This window comes from Perognathus longimembris, chromosome 7, assembly GCF_023159225.1.
Source record: "Perognathus longimembris pacificus isolate PPM17 chromosome 7, ASM2315922v1, whole genome shotgun sequence".
NCBI classification, from domain to species: Eukaryota; Metazoa; Chordata; class Mammalia; order Rodentia; family Heteromyidae; genus Perognathus; species Perognathus longimembris.
In genome coordinates this window covers 11718540-11734296 of record NC_063167.1, presented here as the reverse complement: position 1 = coordinate 11734296, position 15757 = coordinate 11718540, and the positions used below count along the sequence as shown (strand labels likewise).

Below are 15757 nucleotides of genomic sequence, written 5' to 3'. Positions count from 1 at the left end.
CGGCACACCTAGCTCTACTTTCTGCAGAAAGTCTTTAATTACTAGATTGCACCCCTACTTCCTAATGAATCAGTGCTAAGACGTGAGTCTTTGGCTCTCCTGACCCAGATACCGGGTTTTCTGCCAACATCCTTGAGATTGAGACAGTTTATAATCAATATCGAAACCACCTTGTTTGTTTATTCAGTAAATAAGAACTCTTATGTATAGTCAGCCCTGGAGTTTGGTTGTTTTATTTTTTTTTTTTTTTTGGTCAGTCATGGGGCTTGAATTCCGGACCTGGGTGCTGTCCCTGAGCTACTTCGCTCAAAGCTAGCTCTCTTACCATTTTGAGCCACAGCACCACTCCCAATTCTCTGGTGGTTAATTGGAGATAAGAATCTCATGGAAGCCAAGGTGGTTCACATCTGTAATCCTAGTGACTCAGGAGGCTGAGATCTGAGGCTCAAAGCCAGACCAGACCAGACAAGAAAATCCATGAGACTTTTATCTCCAGTGAACTACTCAGAAAAGGATGGAAGTGGTGCTGTGGCTCAAGTGGCAGAGCACTAGCCTTGAGCACAAAGAGGCTCAGGGACATCACCTAGGCCCTGAGTTCAAGCTCCAAGACTGGCAAAAAAAAATAAAAAGTCTCATGGACTTTCCTGCCCAGGCTGGCTTTGAACCACAGTCCTCAGATCTCAGAGTCCTGAGTAGTTAGGATTACAGGCCTGAGCCACCAGGGCCTGACTCCTGGGGATAATTTTAATAAAGATACTTGCCAAGGGGCTGGGGATATGGCCTAGTGGCAAGAATGCTTGCCTCGTATACATGAGGTCCTGGGTTCAATTCCCCAGCACCACATATACAGAAAATGGCCAGAAGTGGCGCTGTGGCTCAAGTGGCAGAGTGCTAGCCTTGAGCAAGAAGAAGCCAGGGACAGTGCTCAGGCCGAGTCCAAGCCCCAGGACTGGCCAAAAGAAAAAAAAAAAAAAAAAAAAAAGATACTTGCCAATAGCCTGATATCTGCCTGAAACTCATTTTAGACCCCAAACCCAAATTCCAGGAGTTCCACATGCCAAGCCTGGCCACTATACGACAAATAAAGAGAGAAGATGAAATGCAGAGAAAGGAAATGTATTACATAGCACAGACAGGCTATGGGAACACTGCCCTTCAGTTGACCTTCAGTGGTCCTGTGGGGGTACAAACATGAGCTTTAGGTTTTATAGACAAAGAACTGGGGGGTAAGGGAGAGAGGCAGGCATAATAAACAGTCTCATTCAGGGTGTGGTGAGGTTGATTCTGACGTCAGTCCTTTTCTTGGAAGAGGTTCTGGAGAAGTTGTTACTGTTGTCATGACTGGTCAGGATAAACAGGTCATCGGGAATGCCCAGGGGTCTGTTCCAAGGATACGCTCTTGTTCCTTGGAAATGGTTTCTGTCCTCTCATGAAGATGTTATCTGTCAGTTCCGTCCTTCCTGGATTGCAAGGTGACCACAGAGAGACTGGCCCAGAGCAGACACGTACAAAATGAATGCAGGAACACCCAGCTTTTCTCCTATGTTTAGAATGAGTATGCCCATCAAAAGCAGCTTTTAAGTATCTCTTACAAGCTGAGTGCTTTCTCTTTCTTTTGTGTGTGTGTGTACCTGCGTGCACACATGCACACACGTACTGGGACTTGAGCTCGGGACCTCTAGTTCCCACTGACAACTGCACTTTACCACTTGAGCCATGCCTGTATTTCTAGCTGTTTGTTAGCCAATTGGAGATAAGACTATTGCTTGTCTACCTAGGCTGGCTCAAAACTGCAATTTTCTAGAACTCAGCCTTCTGAGTAACTAGCAGCCATGGTGCCCAGCATCAGAGTGCTTTCTTTACAGATACTAATTTGTTTAAGGCCCATCAGGCCTTGGGAGACAGATGCTATGACTGCCTCTGCTTTATAAGAGGAGACCACAGCAGAGAATAAAATCACCCAGCTAAGGCCACACACATAAGAATGGGGAGCCAGGGTTCTAACCTGGCATTCTAAGGCCCACAGTCCACCTCCTTGCTGGCCTGCCTTCCTGTGGACATGCACAGAGACCCTGAGCATGAGTGAGGGTGGATGCAATGTGTGGCGTCGCCCACCTTGCTGATAAACTACAGCCCCCAGAGGGGCTCCACTACCACTCTCTCCCTTCTGGGGCAAACCCTATGGACCATTCTAGAAGCTTAAAGCCAGTGCTTGGTAGCAGACAGGTGGCATGGGGTGGGAATTCAGTGTGGCTTTTTTCATTTGAAAACTGTCCCTTGGGGTAAGGACAGGGTTGATGCTGGTGTCTAGGGGAAATGTAATTGGGAAAGTAGGTGGGTGAAAGGAAGTGCTGTAGGGAGGAGCAGGAGGGACACGAGTGTGGCCTTGAAGTGTGTCCTCAGACCCCAGGGAAGAGGGGGTAAGGAGCCCACTCTGGCACCATACTAGGCAGCTTACCTGGCAGCCCTATCTCCAGGTGGCTCTTAGCATGACTTATCAGAGTGGATGGAAGAAATACCACAATTCACCACAGAGAAAGCATTATTACAGCCAAGCCTTGGGTACACTCCTATAATGCTCGCATTTGGGAGGCTGAGGCAGGAGGATCAAGAGTTCAAGGCCATCTTGGACTACATATGGGAACCTTGACCCAAAAAATCAAAACACAGACACAAAAATGTAGTATTAACTGGGGATACACAGTGAATTTGGAATTTATCTTCTGGAGGGAAGACAAACAATAAATGTGTAGGCAAATTTAAAAAAAAAACAATTGTTGGGTTTGTGTATGTGTAGGTATGCTGGCCCTGGGACTTGAACTCAGATCCTAGGTGCTGTCCCTGAGCTTTTTTGTTCAAGGCTAGTGCTCTGCCACTTGAGCCACAGCTCCACTTCTGGCTTCTTTGGTGGTTAGTTGGAGATAAAAATCTCCTGGAGGGGCTGGGAGTGTGGCTTAGCGGTAGAGTGCTTGCCTGAAGCACTTTAGTGAAATCCTAGGTTCAATTCTTCAGTACTGCATACACAGAAAAAGTTAGAAGTGGCACTGTGGCTCAAATGATAGAGTACTAGCCTCGAGCAAAAGAAGCTCAGGGACAGTGCCCAGGCCCTGAGTTCAAGCTTCAGGACTGGCAAAAAAAAAAAAAAAAATCTCATGGACTTGTCCTTCCTGATCAGGCTTTGAACACAGATCCTCAGATTTCAATCTCCTGAGTAGCGAGAATGACAGGTGTGAGCCACTGGCATCCAGCAAACACACCACACACACACACACACACACACACACACACACACACACACACACACATAATTTTCAATGGTGATTAAAAAAAAAAAGACTTGCTGCTGCAAAGGGACAGGAAGCAGGGGAATGAATCAGAGAGGGCTTCTGGGAGCAGGTGGCCCAGGTCCTTAACTGAGCCATGAGCAGGTCTCAGAATGTTCCAGGCATTGTCAGCTCTGGTGCTAAAAGTCATTTGCCCCTTGAAGCGAAGATCCTATCTAGAGGAAGCAAGAGGTCCTTGCCAGTTGGTCCCCTCCCTATCTCCACATTTCCTGGGAGAGCCAGACCAAAAATGGAGGTGAGAGGGCTGGGAATGTGGCATGGAGGTAGAGTGCTTGCCTAGCATGCATGAAGCTCTGGGTTCCATTCCTCAGTACTACATAAATAGAAAAACCCAGAAGTGGTGCTGTGGCTCAAGTGGTAGAGTGCTAACCTTGAGCAAAAAGAAGCTCAGGGACAGTGCTCAAGCCCTGAGTTTAAGCCCCAGGACTGGTTAAAAAAATAATGGAGATGAGAAGCAAGAAAGGCCATGCATGCTGCTTTGGGCACATGGGGCACAGCGGAGACTCTAGCAGGCCAGGAAGAAGTATGGCCAGCCACTGGGTCAACATGACTTCATTGCTTCCTACATACTCCAGTCATTGGTGAGGCAATGGGAAACAGCAAGGAATGAGGCAAAGGGCCCTATCCTTTGGCAGGGGATGGCATTGGGGCGGGGGGGGGGAGCATTCTGATGGGCTGAGCCACACAATATTATCCAAACAGAAGGGAGAGGAGGAAATGGTAATGGGAAAAGGATGGACTTAGAAGTGAACTGCTCTACTTCAGAAGCCATCAGTCTCCAAAGAGTTGAGATTTGGCTAATGGAAATGAGCCAACCTGGCAGACCTCTTGGAGAAGGGCTTACGAGACAAAACAGTAAGTGCAAAGGCCCTGAGACTGGCATGTGCTTGGTAGGACTGATGCTGATGCCTGAAGCACAGAGTCACAGTAAGAGAAATAGGAGAGGGTGGCAAGAAGGGTTTGGCTATCTTACAGATCTAGGAAGAAATCTAGACTTTATCCTGAGGGTATTAGAAAGTTACTGGAAAGTTTTAAGCCAAGAAGCGAGTATAGACGTGACTCCTTCTAGGTTGGAGGCAGATGGAATACAGAGGCCAGAATGAAAGATGAAGCACCACAGGGTAGCCAGAGGCTGTTGAGGAATTTTCAGTCCCAGTGGGAGGCAGTGGCAGTGGGGAAGGAGTGAAATGCTCAGATGCAGACTGTAGCTTAGAGACTCCGCTGCCAACATTAGCTGGTAGATTGGGTGTCAGGATGACCAAAGGACAATACCCAGGCATTTGGCCCAAGCTCCAGGGTGGATGTGTGAACAGGGACCTATTAGATAAACAAAATAGATCTTTAGGAGAACCAAGACCAGGAGAGCCTCACCTGCCTCCAAGCTCAGCTTCAAGACCAGCAGCCCAGCCTCCAAAGTCCTTGAAATGACCTTGAGGGACAGCAGGCTCTCCATGCCTGACATTACCTCAGGAATCATAATTACCTGTGCACGTGGCAGCCAGGAATCTAGAAATTCTATCACTGCAACCTTGACCCCTCAAGTAGGTATTAGCCACTAATTATAATTGCAATCCATGAATCATCACAGCCAAGCCTTGGTTCCCACAGCCCAATTATCACCTGGGTGAAGCAGGTGCTTCTGTTCAAAGGAAAAGGAACTCCTTTGTCTGCAGACCTTTCATTAATCTGATGACTCTGAGACACAGCCTGTATGCCGGCACGTAGACAGCACCTAAGCAGATCTCAGCACCAATACCCCCCCATTTGAACTTGAGACTTCAAGCTTGCTAAAGCCAGTATTTTACCACTTGAGACACAGCCATACACACAGACAGTCAAGGATTTTATTTTATTTTTCAGATGGGTCTTGCTCTTCTTTCCCCAGCTTACCTCCAATCTTGATCCTCCTTGCCCCTGGCCTGTAAAGTAGCTGGGACTCTAGGCACAGAATGGAGCAATCATCTGGGGCTCTCCAGATGGCCCAATGGAATAACAAGGGCCTTGCATACATGACAGGGAACATCAACAAAGAAAGAGGCATGGTGGCAGAAGTAGAGGCCAGAATGATGTGGCCACAAGCCAAGGGGTGGGGGCAGCCTCTAGAAGTTAGGAAAAGCCAGCAACAGAATCTGTCCTAGCACCTCTAAAGGGGGAACACAATCTTGCTAACATGCAGGATCTCAGGCCACAGAGGTGCTAAATTTGCATTTCCTGAAGCCACTAACAGTATGTAAAGGAGACCAATCCATTGGTTTTCATGGAGTACTGCTATATGTGGTCAAGCTACAATCTCAGGATCAGAGGGCACAGTAACCCAAGGCTCCTTTGACAGAAAACAGCAGAGGGGGGCGAAATGGCGAATTTGTCTTGGAAAGTGCGGGCACTCAGCAGCAGCAATGCAGCCTGGTGTTCTGGACACTAGTGGACACTGCCGAGGACCAACAGGGGCTGGGGGGAGAGCGAGCTTCAGTTGTGATTACTGTAAACATCTCTGTGTTTAGGAACTCCATCTGATGCTTTGCTTGTGTTGTCCCTTCTGTCTTTGGAGGAGGCTACGATGCCCGAGCCAGAGTCCTCGTTTGCCATGTGACTTCTCTGCTCCACATTCCCCTGGAGGACCTGGATGTCCTTGAAGAAACATTCCTCGAGAGCCTGAAGGAAGGCAGAGAAGAGGAATCTGAGTAAGAAAGCCCTGCATTTCCACTCAGGGGTCCTTTGCCGATCATGATGACCTTCCCCTGATTGAGGCTGAAGGAGCATTGGATGGAGTTTCAAAATTGCCTTGGCTCATTGTGTAACCTTAAGAAGTCCCTTACCCTCTCTGAGCCTCAGTCCTCACTTGCAAGAAGAGGGGGACCAAATAGAGAGTTACTAAGAGTGATGCATCTGACTTGAATGTCCTAGAGCCCTGACACCCTGCTCTACCTCAGGCCCAGTGACTGGGCCTGAGTGACCTGGGTTCAGATTCCACTTTGGACACCTATCTGCTGTCTGACCTTGGGCAGCTAGCTTGCCACCTCTCTCTAAACTGCAATATTCAGTGTCTGTAAAATGGTGATAGGGATAGTGGCCTTCAGGGCCATTGGGAGAAAAGAACATTCCTGTAATATAAAACTCTGACCAGGCCTGGTGCCATAGCAAGTACTCTGTGATGTGGCTCATCCCTTCCCCCACATGCCCCACACACATCTGACTCCTCCATGGCAGAGCCTCTGCTATTCTGTCGGTAACTTGGCCACCGCACTGCTCCTTGGAGAGAACGCCTAACACAAAAATCTGAATCCCAGTGCAATAAATCAATCCCAGCCACAGCCTGATTGTGGGTTGCTGGCACCAGGCACGTCGGCCCGGCCCTGAGTCTCGCTCATCTACAATGTCTCAGGGGTTGCTCCAGTTCATTCTCCCAGTTGGAGATTTAATCCCGTTGTCAGGTTCAGAGTCAGAAACAGCCTCGTGCCAGGGTTTATGGGGCAAAGGGAATGGGTGTTACCTCGAAAAAGAGGAGGAAACGTGGTTTGTTGAAATGACCTCGAAACATTCTTGCTTTGTCTCTCAAACTGTACGAGCAAGAAAATAACCTTGATCCAAGCAAGTTACCATAACTACAAAATCTGCCCCAAGTACTTTGAAAGCACCAGAAAGAGGGAGGGTCTCCTACAACTTCAGATTAAAGAATCGCTCATTTATTGGTTAGAAATCTTTTGCCGATACTGAACCTTTGAACCTTTGAACTCAGGACCTTGCATTCTTGGCTTGGCTTTTTTCACTCAATTCCACTTCTAGCCTTTTGTGTTTAGTTAGAGATAAAAGTCTCACAAACTTTTCTGCCCAGGCTGGCTTTGAACCTTGATCCTCAGATCAAACCTAGCCTCCTGAGTGGCTAGGATTACAGGTATGAACAGAACCTGATCATTAGCTGAAAAATTCTTACCAGAAAGAAACAAATTACCCAGAGGTATTTGTTCTGTGAACATCAGTAATCTAGATCACAGAAAATGGAAAACAGAAGTTCTAAGGCAGCCCAGCTCTGATGCAGTATGACCTTGAGCACCTGATTCAACTTCCCTGTGGCTCAGTTTCCTCACTGCAAAATAGGAATAATAGTAGGCCCGGGGCTGGGACTATGGCCTAGTGGTAGAGTGATTGCCTCATATACATGAAGCCCTAGGTTCCATTCCTCAGCACCACATACATGAAAAAAGCCAGAAGTAGTGCTGTGGCTCAAGTGGTTGAGTGCTAGCCTTGAGCAAAAAGAAATGAGGGACAGTGCTCAGGCCTTGAGTTCAAGCTCCATGATTGGCAAAAATAAATAAATAAATAATAATAATAATAGTAGGCCCTCTCTCATGAGTTTCTCACAGGCTTGGAAAACGCTACGTAGGCCTGACTACAACTTGCTATTTCTTTTAATAATTATAATTACTTAGAAATGCTCTCCCCAGAAATATGGGTAGCTTTAGGATTGTGGTTATAGAGCTCAGATTCTGCCTGTGGTTCCCAAAAGTATCTCAGATCCAGGGAAAGCACCATAACAACTCTTTAGCCTGGAGACCTGGTTCTCTGCTCAGATTCTGCCACTAACTTTCTGTGTAGCCTTAGGAGCGTAGCTTGTCCTCTCTGGACACCAGCCTCCATTTTTTCCCCAGTGAATTAATTGTAAGTCTGTATGTACCCTGAATGGATCTGATTCTGCATAAGTTTCTTTAAACTTTTTCTGTTTCTGGAAGGTGCTAGGCTTTAGAATGTAATGTGGTACCCAGGTGTTCTGCCCAGGCTGACTTCAAACCACAATCCTCTAGATCTCAGCCTCCTGAATTAGCTAGGATTACAGTGGGAGCTCCTTGACTAAGTTCCTACTAATAAATCTCCAGTGACTGTGAATGTTCCAACATTTCACGCTTGTCCTGTTAACTCAAAAGTTTCTGTTTAGGTGCTAGGCAGGTCTTCTCTGCCTTATACTTTTTTTTTTTAATTTAGCCTGCATTCCCCCTCTGGTTTCATAGTGAGTGGGGGACACGTCACTGCAGGAAGGTGGTCTGTCCTCTGCTTGCTGGAATGATCTTCCTGCTATCTCCCCCTCCCAGGCCCAGGGGTAGCAGCAGAGGATGGAGAGCTGGAAGTGTATGACCTGAGCCTCAGGTTCAGGGACCTCCTCCCTCGGTTTCTAGCTGCAGCCCAGGCAGTGCTGCTGGTACTCGGAGCCATGGCCACACGCCTCCTCTCCCCACCATGCCTGCTCCTGTGGTGTGCTGGGATTTTTTTTTTCTACCCTCCGGCCTTGAACCCTACCAAAAATCCAATAATTTCCATCCTCCCTGTTTAAACCAAATTAAGAACCATCAGTTAAGCATCAAATCAATTAAGGGTCAAAGTATATCACCAGCCTCTGTTTAGAAGGAAATTCTCATTAGTAACAAGAAAAATGATAATAGCAATAAACATATTGAACAGTTATGATAGGCCAGTCATTATATGTGAATCATCTCATCTCGTGAAGATCTCACAAAACCCCTGGAAATTATATATCATTATTAGTTGGAAAAGAAGACTTAGATATAAATGCAGTTGATAGGCTAGGTACAGGCTCACACCTATAATCCTAGCAACTCAGGAGGCTGAGATCTGAGAACTGCAGTTTAGAACCAGCTAGAGCAGAAAGGTCTGTGAGACTCTTACCTCCAATTAGCCAGCAAAAAGCTGGGAATGGCAAAGAGCCAGCCTTGAGTGAAGGCAAGGGACAGCACCCAGGCCCTGAGTTCAAGCCCTAGTACTGGCATAAATTAAATAAGTGTAATCTATACATAGTCATAGTAAGTGGATCCATCTATCAGGATAAGGAGATTTTGCTGCTGTAACAAATGAGCCCTTCCCCTCAATCTCAATGGTTTATAGCATTGACAGTTAAACCTTATGCCCATAACTTCTACACTGCAGACTGGCCATGCCTTGCCTTCACAATGACTTCATTCTGGACTCCAGGCTGATACAACAGCCCCAGTCTTGTCTAGAATGTTGTCAGTCTGGGGCTAGAGTGACAGAAGACCTGTCAGGCTCCCCTACAGTTCCTTAAAAATCCTTCCAGAAGTGGCTCACATCCCCACTCTCATGGCATTGGTTAAAGCTGGTCATCGGTAGTCAGTTGACAGAGCAATGATGTACACTTGGGTCATCCTCTATCTCGGCATTTCCACATCCCCCAGATTCAACTAGCCATGGCTAGAGAATATTTTTTAATTAGGTTTGACTGGATATAGTGGTGCATGCCTATAATCCCAGCCCTCAGGAAATGGAGATAGGAAAATCATGAGTTTCAGTCTAGCCTCAGCTATATAGTGAGATCAAGCCCCCCCCCAAAAAAAAATAATAATTAGGTCTGGTACTAAACAGGTCCAGCCTTATTATTATTCAAGATATATACATAGATGTATACATTATATAAGATATACACATGTTCATATAGGTACAATAAATAATCTAAACATGGTTAAAGTAGAAGCGAGAATTGCATAGGTTAGAAATAAATACTGCACCTGTATTTATTAGCCCTTGGGGGGGGGGGTGCCCTGGAACCAATTCCCTGTGGAAGCACAACTGTAGAATCTTCCAGTAAGGGAGAGAGATGTGAGTAGCTGACAAATGGTGATAAACCCTGCACAGAAGAAGGCACCAAGCCTCCGCATGCAGTTGAGATCTGAACACCAGACTAGGCCCCTGGCTCTGAGTGCCCCCCCCCGCTTCTCCCTCCCTCTGCAGAGGTGCATGGTCCTGCACCAAGAGGGGGCACAAGTTTCTTGCATTGGCTTCTGTTTGTCTCAAAACAGTAAGAAGAGCCATGCTTTACCCTCTGCCCCCTTGGGTAGGCATGGAGAACTGAGCTGGCAGGAAGCCAAAAAGCATGCCCAGTCCCAGAATGCCCAATGCAAGTCCATTTCTGGGAATGGGCAGGAAACAAGTGGTGGACCCCCTGGCTTTTTCTGCTCACAGATAACACAGTATCCCAAAGCACCTGAAAATTGTCTATTTGCCAAAGGAGGAACCAATTTAATCCTCACCAAGCCATGCTCTTGTGAGATATTATTGCCCCCATTTTACTAAGAGGAGACTGAGGCTCTGGCCAATATGGTAGGATGCTCTGAAAGTAGCCACGATTTCTCTCTTAACCTATCTGCAATGTGAGGACCACAATAAAACCATTTCCTAGAATAAGATAAAGCGTAAGAAGTCCAAAGCACAGAAGCTAGTGTACAGGCATCCCTTACTAAATATTAACCATTTTTCCTCATTTCTTATCACCATGATTTGCTGTCACTCCAATGAGTGTCCAAACTCCAGCTTCTGTTCAGAGGTCCCCCATCGCAGCCACTCCACCCCAACCTCTGCCTCTCCTCTGGCTGCCAATCAAAAAAAAAAATGGCTGAGGGCTACAGACCCCAAAGGAAAAGGGGGTTCACAAAGCCTGAGCCTCAGAGTACAGCCCCGCTCAGTACACACCTGACGCCAGTTCATCCCAAATGCTTTCTTTCCTGCTGCTAGCATCCCCAGCACTTAGTCTCCAGCTTGGAAGCAGCTAGCTATTGCCCCAAGGCCAAGGTCTCCTGTGAAGAAATGTCTCTAACCCATCCTTGGAGTGATTCCTCAAGGGGAAATGGGTTTTCAGGTGTCCCCAAGGGAGGTGGGATCCAAAAGCAGGATGGGGAAGAAGGGAGGGAGGAGGGAGGGGAGGGAGTCACTCTGTTGAAAGGTATTCTTCGTGCTTCTCTATTATTATTGTCTTCTTTTCATTATTCAATTGCAATCCTGTTAGATGGACTTGTTAGGTAAGTAGTGCGCCTTGTCCACTGAGATTCCCCTACTAGGTTTCAGAACAGGTTTTCTTTCTTTTCTTTTCTTTTTTTAATGTGCCAGCTCCTTTTGCTCACAGCTAGCACTCTACCATTTGTGCCACAGCTCCACTTTCAGCTTTTTCTGTAACTAATGGGAGATAACAGTCTCACAGACTTTCCTGCCCAGGCTGGCTTCAAACTGAGATCTGTAGATCTCAACCTCCTGTGTGGCTAGGATTATAGACATGAAGCACCAGTGCCTAGTTTTGTGGGTTTTTTTGTTGGTTTTTTTTTTTCTATTTTCTTTTTCTTTTGTTTGTGTGTGTCTGTATTAAGGATTGAACTCAAGGCCTGGGGTACTGTCCTTTAGCTTTTCATTCAAGCCTGGTGCTGTACCACTTGAACCACACCTCCACTTCTGGCTTTTTGGTGGTTAGTTGAAGAGAAGAGTCTCCTGGACATTCCTGTTTCTGTGAGGCTGAGATCTCAGCCGCCTGTATGGCTAGCATTACAGGCACGAACCACCAGCACGTGGCTAGCTTCTGCTTCTTAAAAGCCTCAGTGGCCCTGGGTGACTTTGGTAGCCTAACTACCCACCATTGCTCTCTCCTGAGGTGAGGTGGGGTCGGGGCTGGTGAAGTGGGCAGTCTCAAGGGGTCCTAGCCATAGCTGACCCTTCAAGGTCAACCTCTCCATCCCCAGAATGGCAGAGGCATCCCGGAAGAAGAAAGAAAACCGGAGGAAATGGAAGCGCTATCTCCTGATAGGCCTGGCGACAGTGGGGGGCGGAACAGCGATCGGTAAGGCCAGCTGGGCAGGTGGCACATAGCAGTCTAGACTCACAGCAAGAATAGAGAGGGCAGGAGGTGTGCTGGGAGCGGGTCAGTGCTACATATACTACTTAGCAATGTGACAAGTTGCAATCGGCTGGGTGCTGATAGCTCACACTTGTCATCCTAAAATACTCCGGAGGCTGAGATCTGAGGATCGCAATTCAAAGCCAGCCTGCGCAGGAAAGTCTGTGAGACTTCCATCTCCACGAAAACTACCAAAAAGCTGCAAGTGGAACTGTGGCTCAAGTAGCAGAGCACGAGCCTTGAGCAAAAGCAACTCAGAGACATTGTGCCAGCCCTGGGTTCAAGTCTTAGGACCGACACCAAAAAGTAAAAAGAAAGTATCTGTGGAAGGTGGTGGTAACTTATGGGGTCAGAACACACGAAGGCGTGTTCCAACTCCCACTTCCACGCATGTGGGCTGCTTTCCCTGCAGGTGTGACTGGAGGCCTGGCTGCCCCTCTGGTGGCCGCGGGAGCTGCAACCATCATTGGCAGTGCCGGGGCCGCGGCGCTGGGCTCCGTGGCCGGCATCGCTGTCATGACCTCGCTGTTCGGTGCAGCTGGAGCTGGTCTGACCGGTAAGGCTCAAAAGGAGCAGGGAGCCAGGTGCTGGTGGCTCACACCTGTCATCCTGGCTACTCAGGAGGCTGAGAGCCAAGGATCACGGCTCAGAGGCAGCCAGGGCAGAAAAACCTAGGAGATCCTTATTGCCTGCTAACCAGCAAAAAAGCCAAGGTGGAGGTAGGGCTCAAGCGGGAGAGCACCAGCCTGGAGCAGAAAAAGCAAAGCAAGAGCATGAGGTCTTGAGTTCAAGCTCTAGTACAGTCATGTGCGTGCGCATGCGCACACACACGCACGCACACACGCACGCACGCACATGCACATACACACACGAAATGGGGAATTGAGTGGGATTTTTCACCCAGAGTGGGTCAGGTCACTAAAGGACTCTCAGATTCTCCCTTGGGCGACAGAGGGGATGTAGCTTTGTCCCCTCTGGGTCCTACTTGTACCTGACTTGCAGCAGACCTCACAGAAACTACTAGACCAGCACTCTGCTTGGCCAGGGTAAAGACGAACCTGGCTTTCCGGCCACCCCACCCCCACCCCAAGTGCTTCCTAAGGAAGATTCCTGAGCCTGCACCCCTGCTCAGTGAGAGTGCAGGGCAGCCCGCCGGAGGCACGAGGCCTTCTCCTGGCCACAAGAGTGGCTTTTTATTCTCTGCAATCAGGAACCGTAATGGCACCTTAATGGGGCCACAGATAAAGTGCCTTTGTCCAGGGGCAGGGCAGCTGGTTAGTGCTTGCTGAGTGAGGATGTGGGCACGGACAGGAGAGGTACCACCCCCCTTCCAGGATTCCTTCACCTCTGTTCCTGTTCTTGTGTGTCTGGATCTTTAGGATACAAGATGAAGAAGCGTGTTGGCGCCATTGAAGAGTTCACGTTCCTGCCCCTGACGGAGGGCAGGCAACTACACATCACCATCGCCATCACTGGGTGGCTTGCATCCGGCAAATACCGTGAGGACTAGGGGCAGAGGAGGACTGGGGGGGTGGGGAGTGCACTGGTGGAGTTGGGCTGCCAGACCTTGGGCTGTGTTCTTGCTTGCACGCAACTCAAGGAAACGGGCAGGAAGGGGCCCATATTGCAGAGGAGGAAACTGAGGCTCAGAAAGGTGAGATGACTTCACTTCTACATCCACCCGCCTATCCACTCACTCACCTACTGATTCAGCCATCCATTATCTTTCCATGCATGCACCCATCTGCCCACCCATCTATCTATCCAGCTAGCTACCCAGCATCCATCTATCCATCCACCCAACATCCATCTAACCATTCATCCACCTATCCATTCATCTACCCATCTACCCACCCATCCATCCATCTACCAGCATCCATTAGCCATCCACTCAGCATCCATCCACCCATCCATGCACCCATCCATCTATCTACTCGCTCATTGATCCATCACCCTTACACCTACTCACCTATATCACCCATCCATGCATCTACTCATTCATTTACCCATCTACCCATCTGTCCATCTATCCATCAGTATTTACAGAGTATCCACTCTCCTACCTACCTACCATCCAGCCACCCAGCAGTATGTATAAAGTACCGTACTTAACTGGGTTAAGCCAGCCTTAAGAACTCGGTGATGGACAGCCCAGTCATAGTGTCTGCTTCCATGGAACATACAAGACAGAAACAGGCCAAGTGATTATAGGGAAGCTTTATGGCTGGCACAGTTGGGAAAGCATGAATGAGCTGTTCCTGGGGGGAGGTTTTTAAAGGAAGTAGTATTTATGCTAAGGCCTGGCTGGTAGCTAATTGGGCAGCACAGTCAAAGGTCCTGGGGTACAAAAAGACCAAAACGAGAAGAGGATGATTGTGTCAAGTAGCCAGAAAGCCAGAATGAGCCATAGCACGAAGAGCAAAAAGTTTGAATTTGTCCTCAGAGCAAGAAGATAGCATAGGGCTTTTATTGCTCATGGGTGAGAGAGAGAGCAACACATCTTGGCTGTGTGACTTCAAAGTACATATTTATGTAACTTCCCCATGCCTCCGTGACTTCATTTGTCAAGTGGAACAAATGACTGCTGCTGTTCAGGGTGGCTACAAAGACTAGACAGCACTAGAGCAGCACCTGGTGTTGAGCTGGCATTCCAGGTATCAGCTCCCGGCTGGGATCTGGAGGAGCATGCTTGGGTGAAGAAAAAGCATCTTCATTGTTCTTTTCAGCAGTCTAGTGTGGGGGGGGGGGAGGGCGGTAGGGAGCAGGATGCCTAGAGGAGACATTGGGCCAGGCACCATGACACACCTGTAATCCCAGCTACTCCGGAGGCTCAGATCTGACAATCACGGTTCAAAGTGATTCCTAGCCTTTAGGGGGAAAAAGGTTATAGACAGTGTCTAGGCTCCAAGTTAAAGACCCAGTATTAGCACAAACAGAGAGGAGAGAGAGAGAGAGAGAGGAGGGAGGAGGGAGAAAGAGAAGAGGAGGGAAGGAGGAAGGAAGGGAGAGGGAGAGAGAGAGAGAGAATCCAAATTAGAGAAAGTTCTATAAGGAACAAACCATCACTCACTTCTGTCAGCTTGAAGCCTTATTGTCACTGAGTCTTGCTTGCAGATATGATGGGAATCATTGCTGTGTTATAATGAAGAAAGGAAACAAGGAAAGAAGGAAGGGAGGGAAGGAGGGAGGGAGGGAGAGAGGAAAGGAGGAAATAATGTTTACACTTCACCATCTAGATGGCCTTTGGTGGCTAAGGTACAGCCGTCTCTTCTATGAAGGTGCTTCCATTTCCTAGGAGAGGAAATCGAGGCTCAGAACATCTCCCCCAGTTTCCGGATGGATTACTTCCCGCTCCGTGGGCGTTAGTTCAAGGCAGCACTGAGTCACAGAGCCACACTGCTAGTCCTGTCCTAAGTCACAGCTTAATGCTCGACTTCTACAGGATAAGGAAAATACTATTTTATACACGGAGTGTCCTCAAACTTTTTTTGGGGGGTGGGGTACCAGTCCTGAGGCTTGAGCTCAAGGCCTGGGCACTGTCCCTGAGCTTTTACATTCAAGGCTGGTGCTCTCCCACTTGAACCACAACTTCACTTTCAACTTTTTGGTGGCTAATTAGAGATAAGAGTCTCCTGGATTTCCCTGCCCAGGCTGGCTTCAAACCGTTATCCTCAGATCTCAGCCTCCTGAGCAACGTGAGCCACCAGTACCAGGCTTAAGCTCTTCATTCTTA

At 48.2% G+C, this 15757-nt stretch overlaps 1 protein-coding gene across 2 annotated transcripts in view; it reads left to right on the top strand.

The window, feature by feature from the left end:
* Positions 1-15757, top strand: part of Tmco4 (transmembrane and coiled-coil domains 4) — a 61791-nt gene that overhangs the window by 20598 nt on the left and 25436 nt on the right. For both annotated transcript variants that reach the window (XM_048350376.1, XM_048350378.1), the window contains exons 8-11: positions 5893-6025; positions 11870-11967; positions 12437-12580; positions 13404-13523. In XM_048350376.1, the coding sequence (XP_048206333.1) occupies positions 5893-6025; positions 11870-11967; positions 12437-12580; positions 13404-13523 (495 nt within the window). The remainder of the gene's footprint in view (positions 1-5892; positions 6026-11869; positions 11968-12436; positions 12581-13403; positions 13524-15757) is intronic.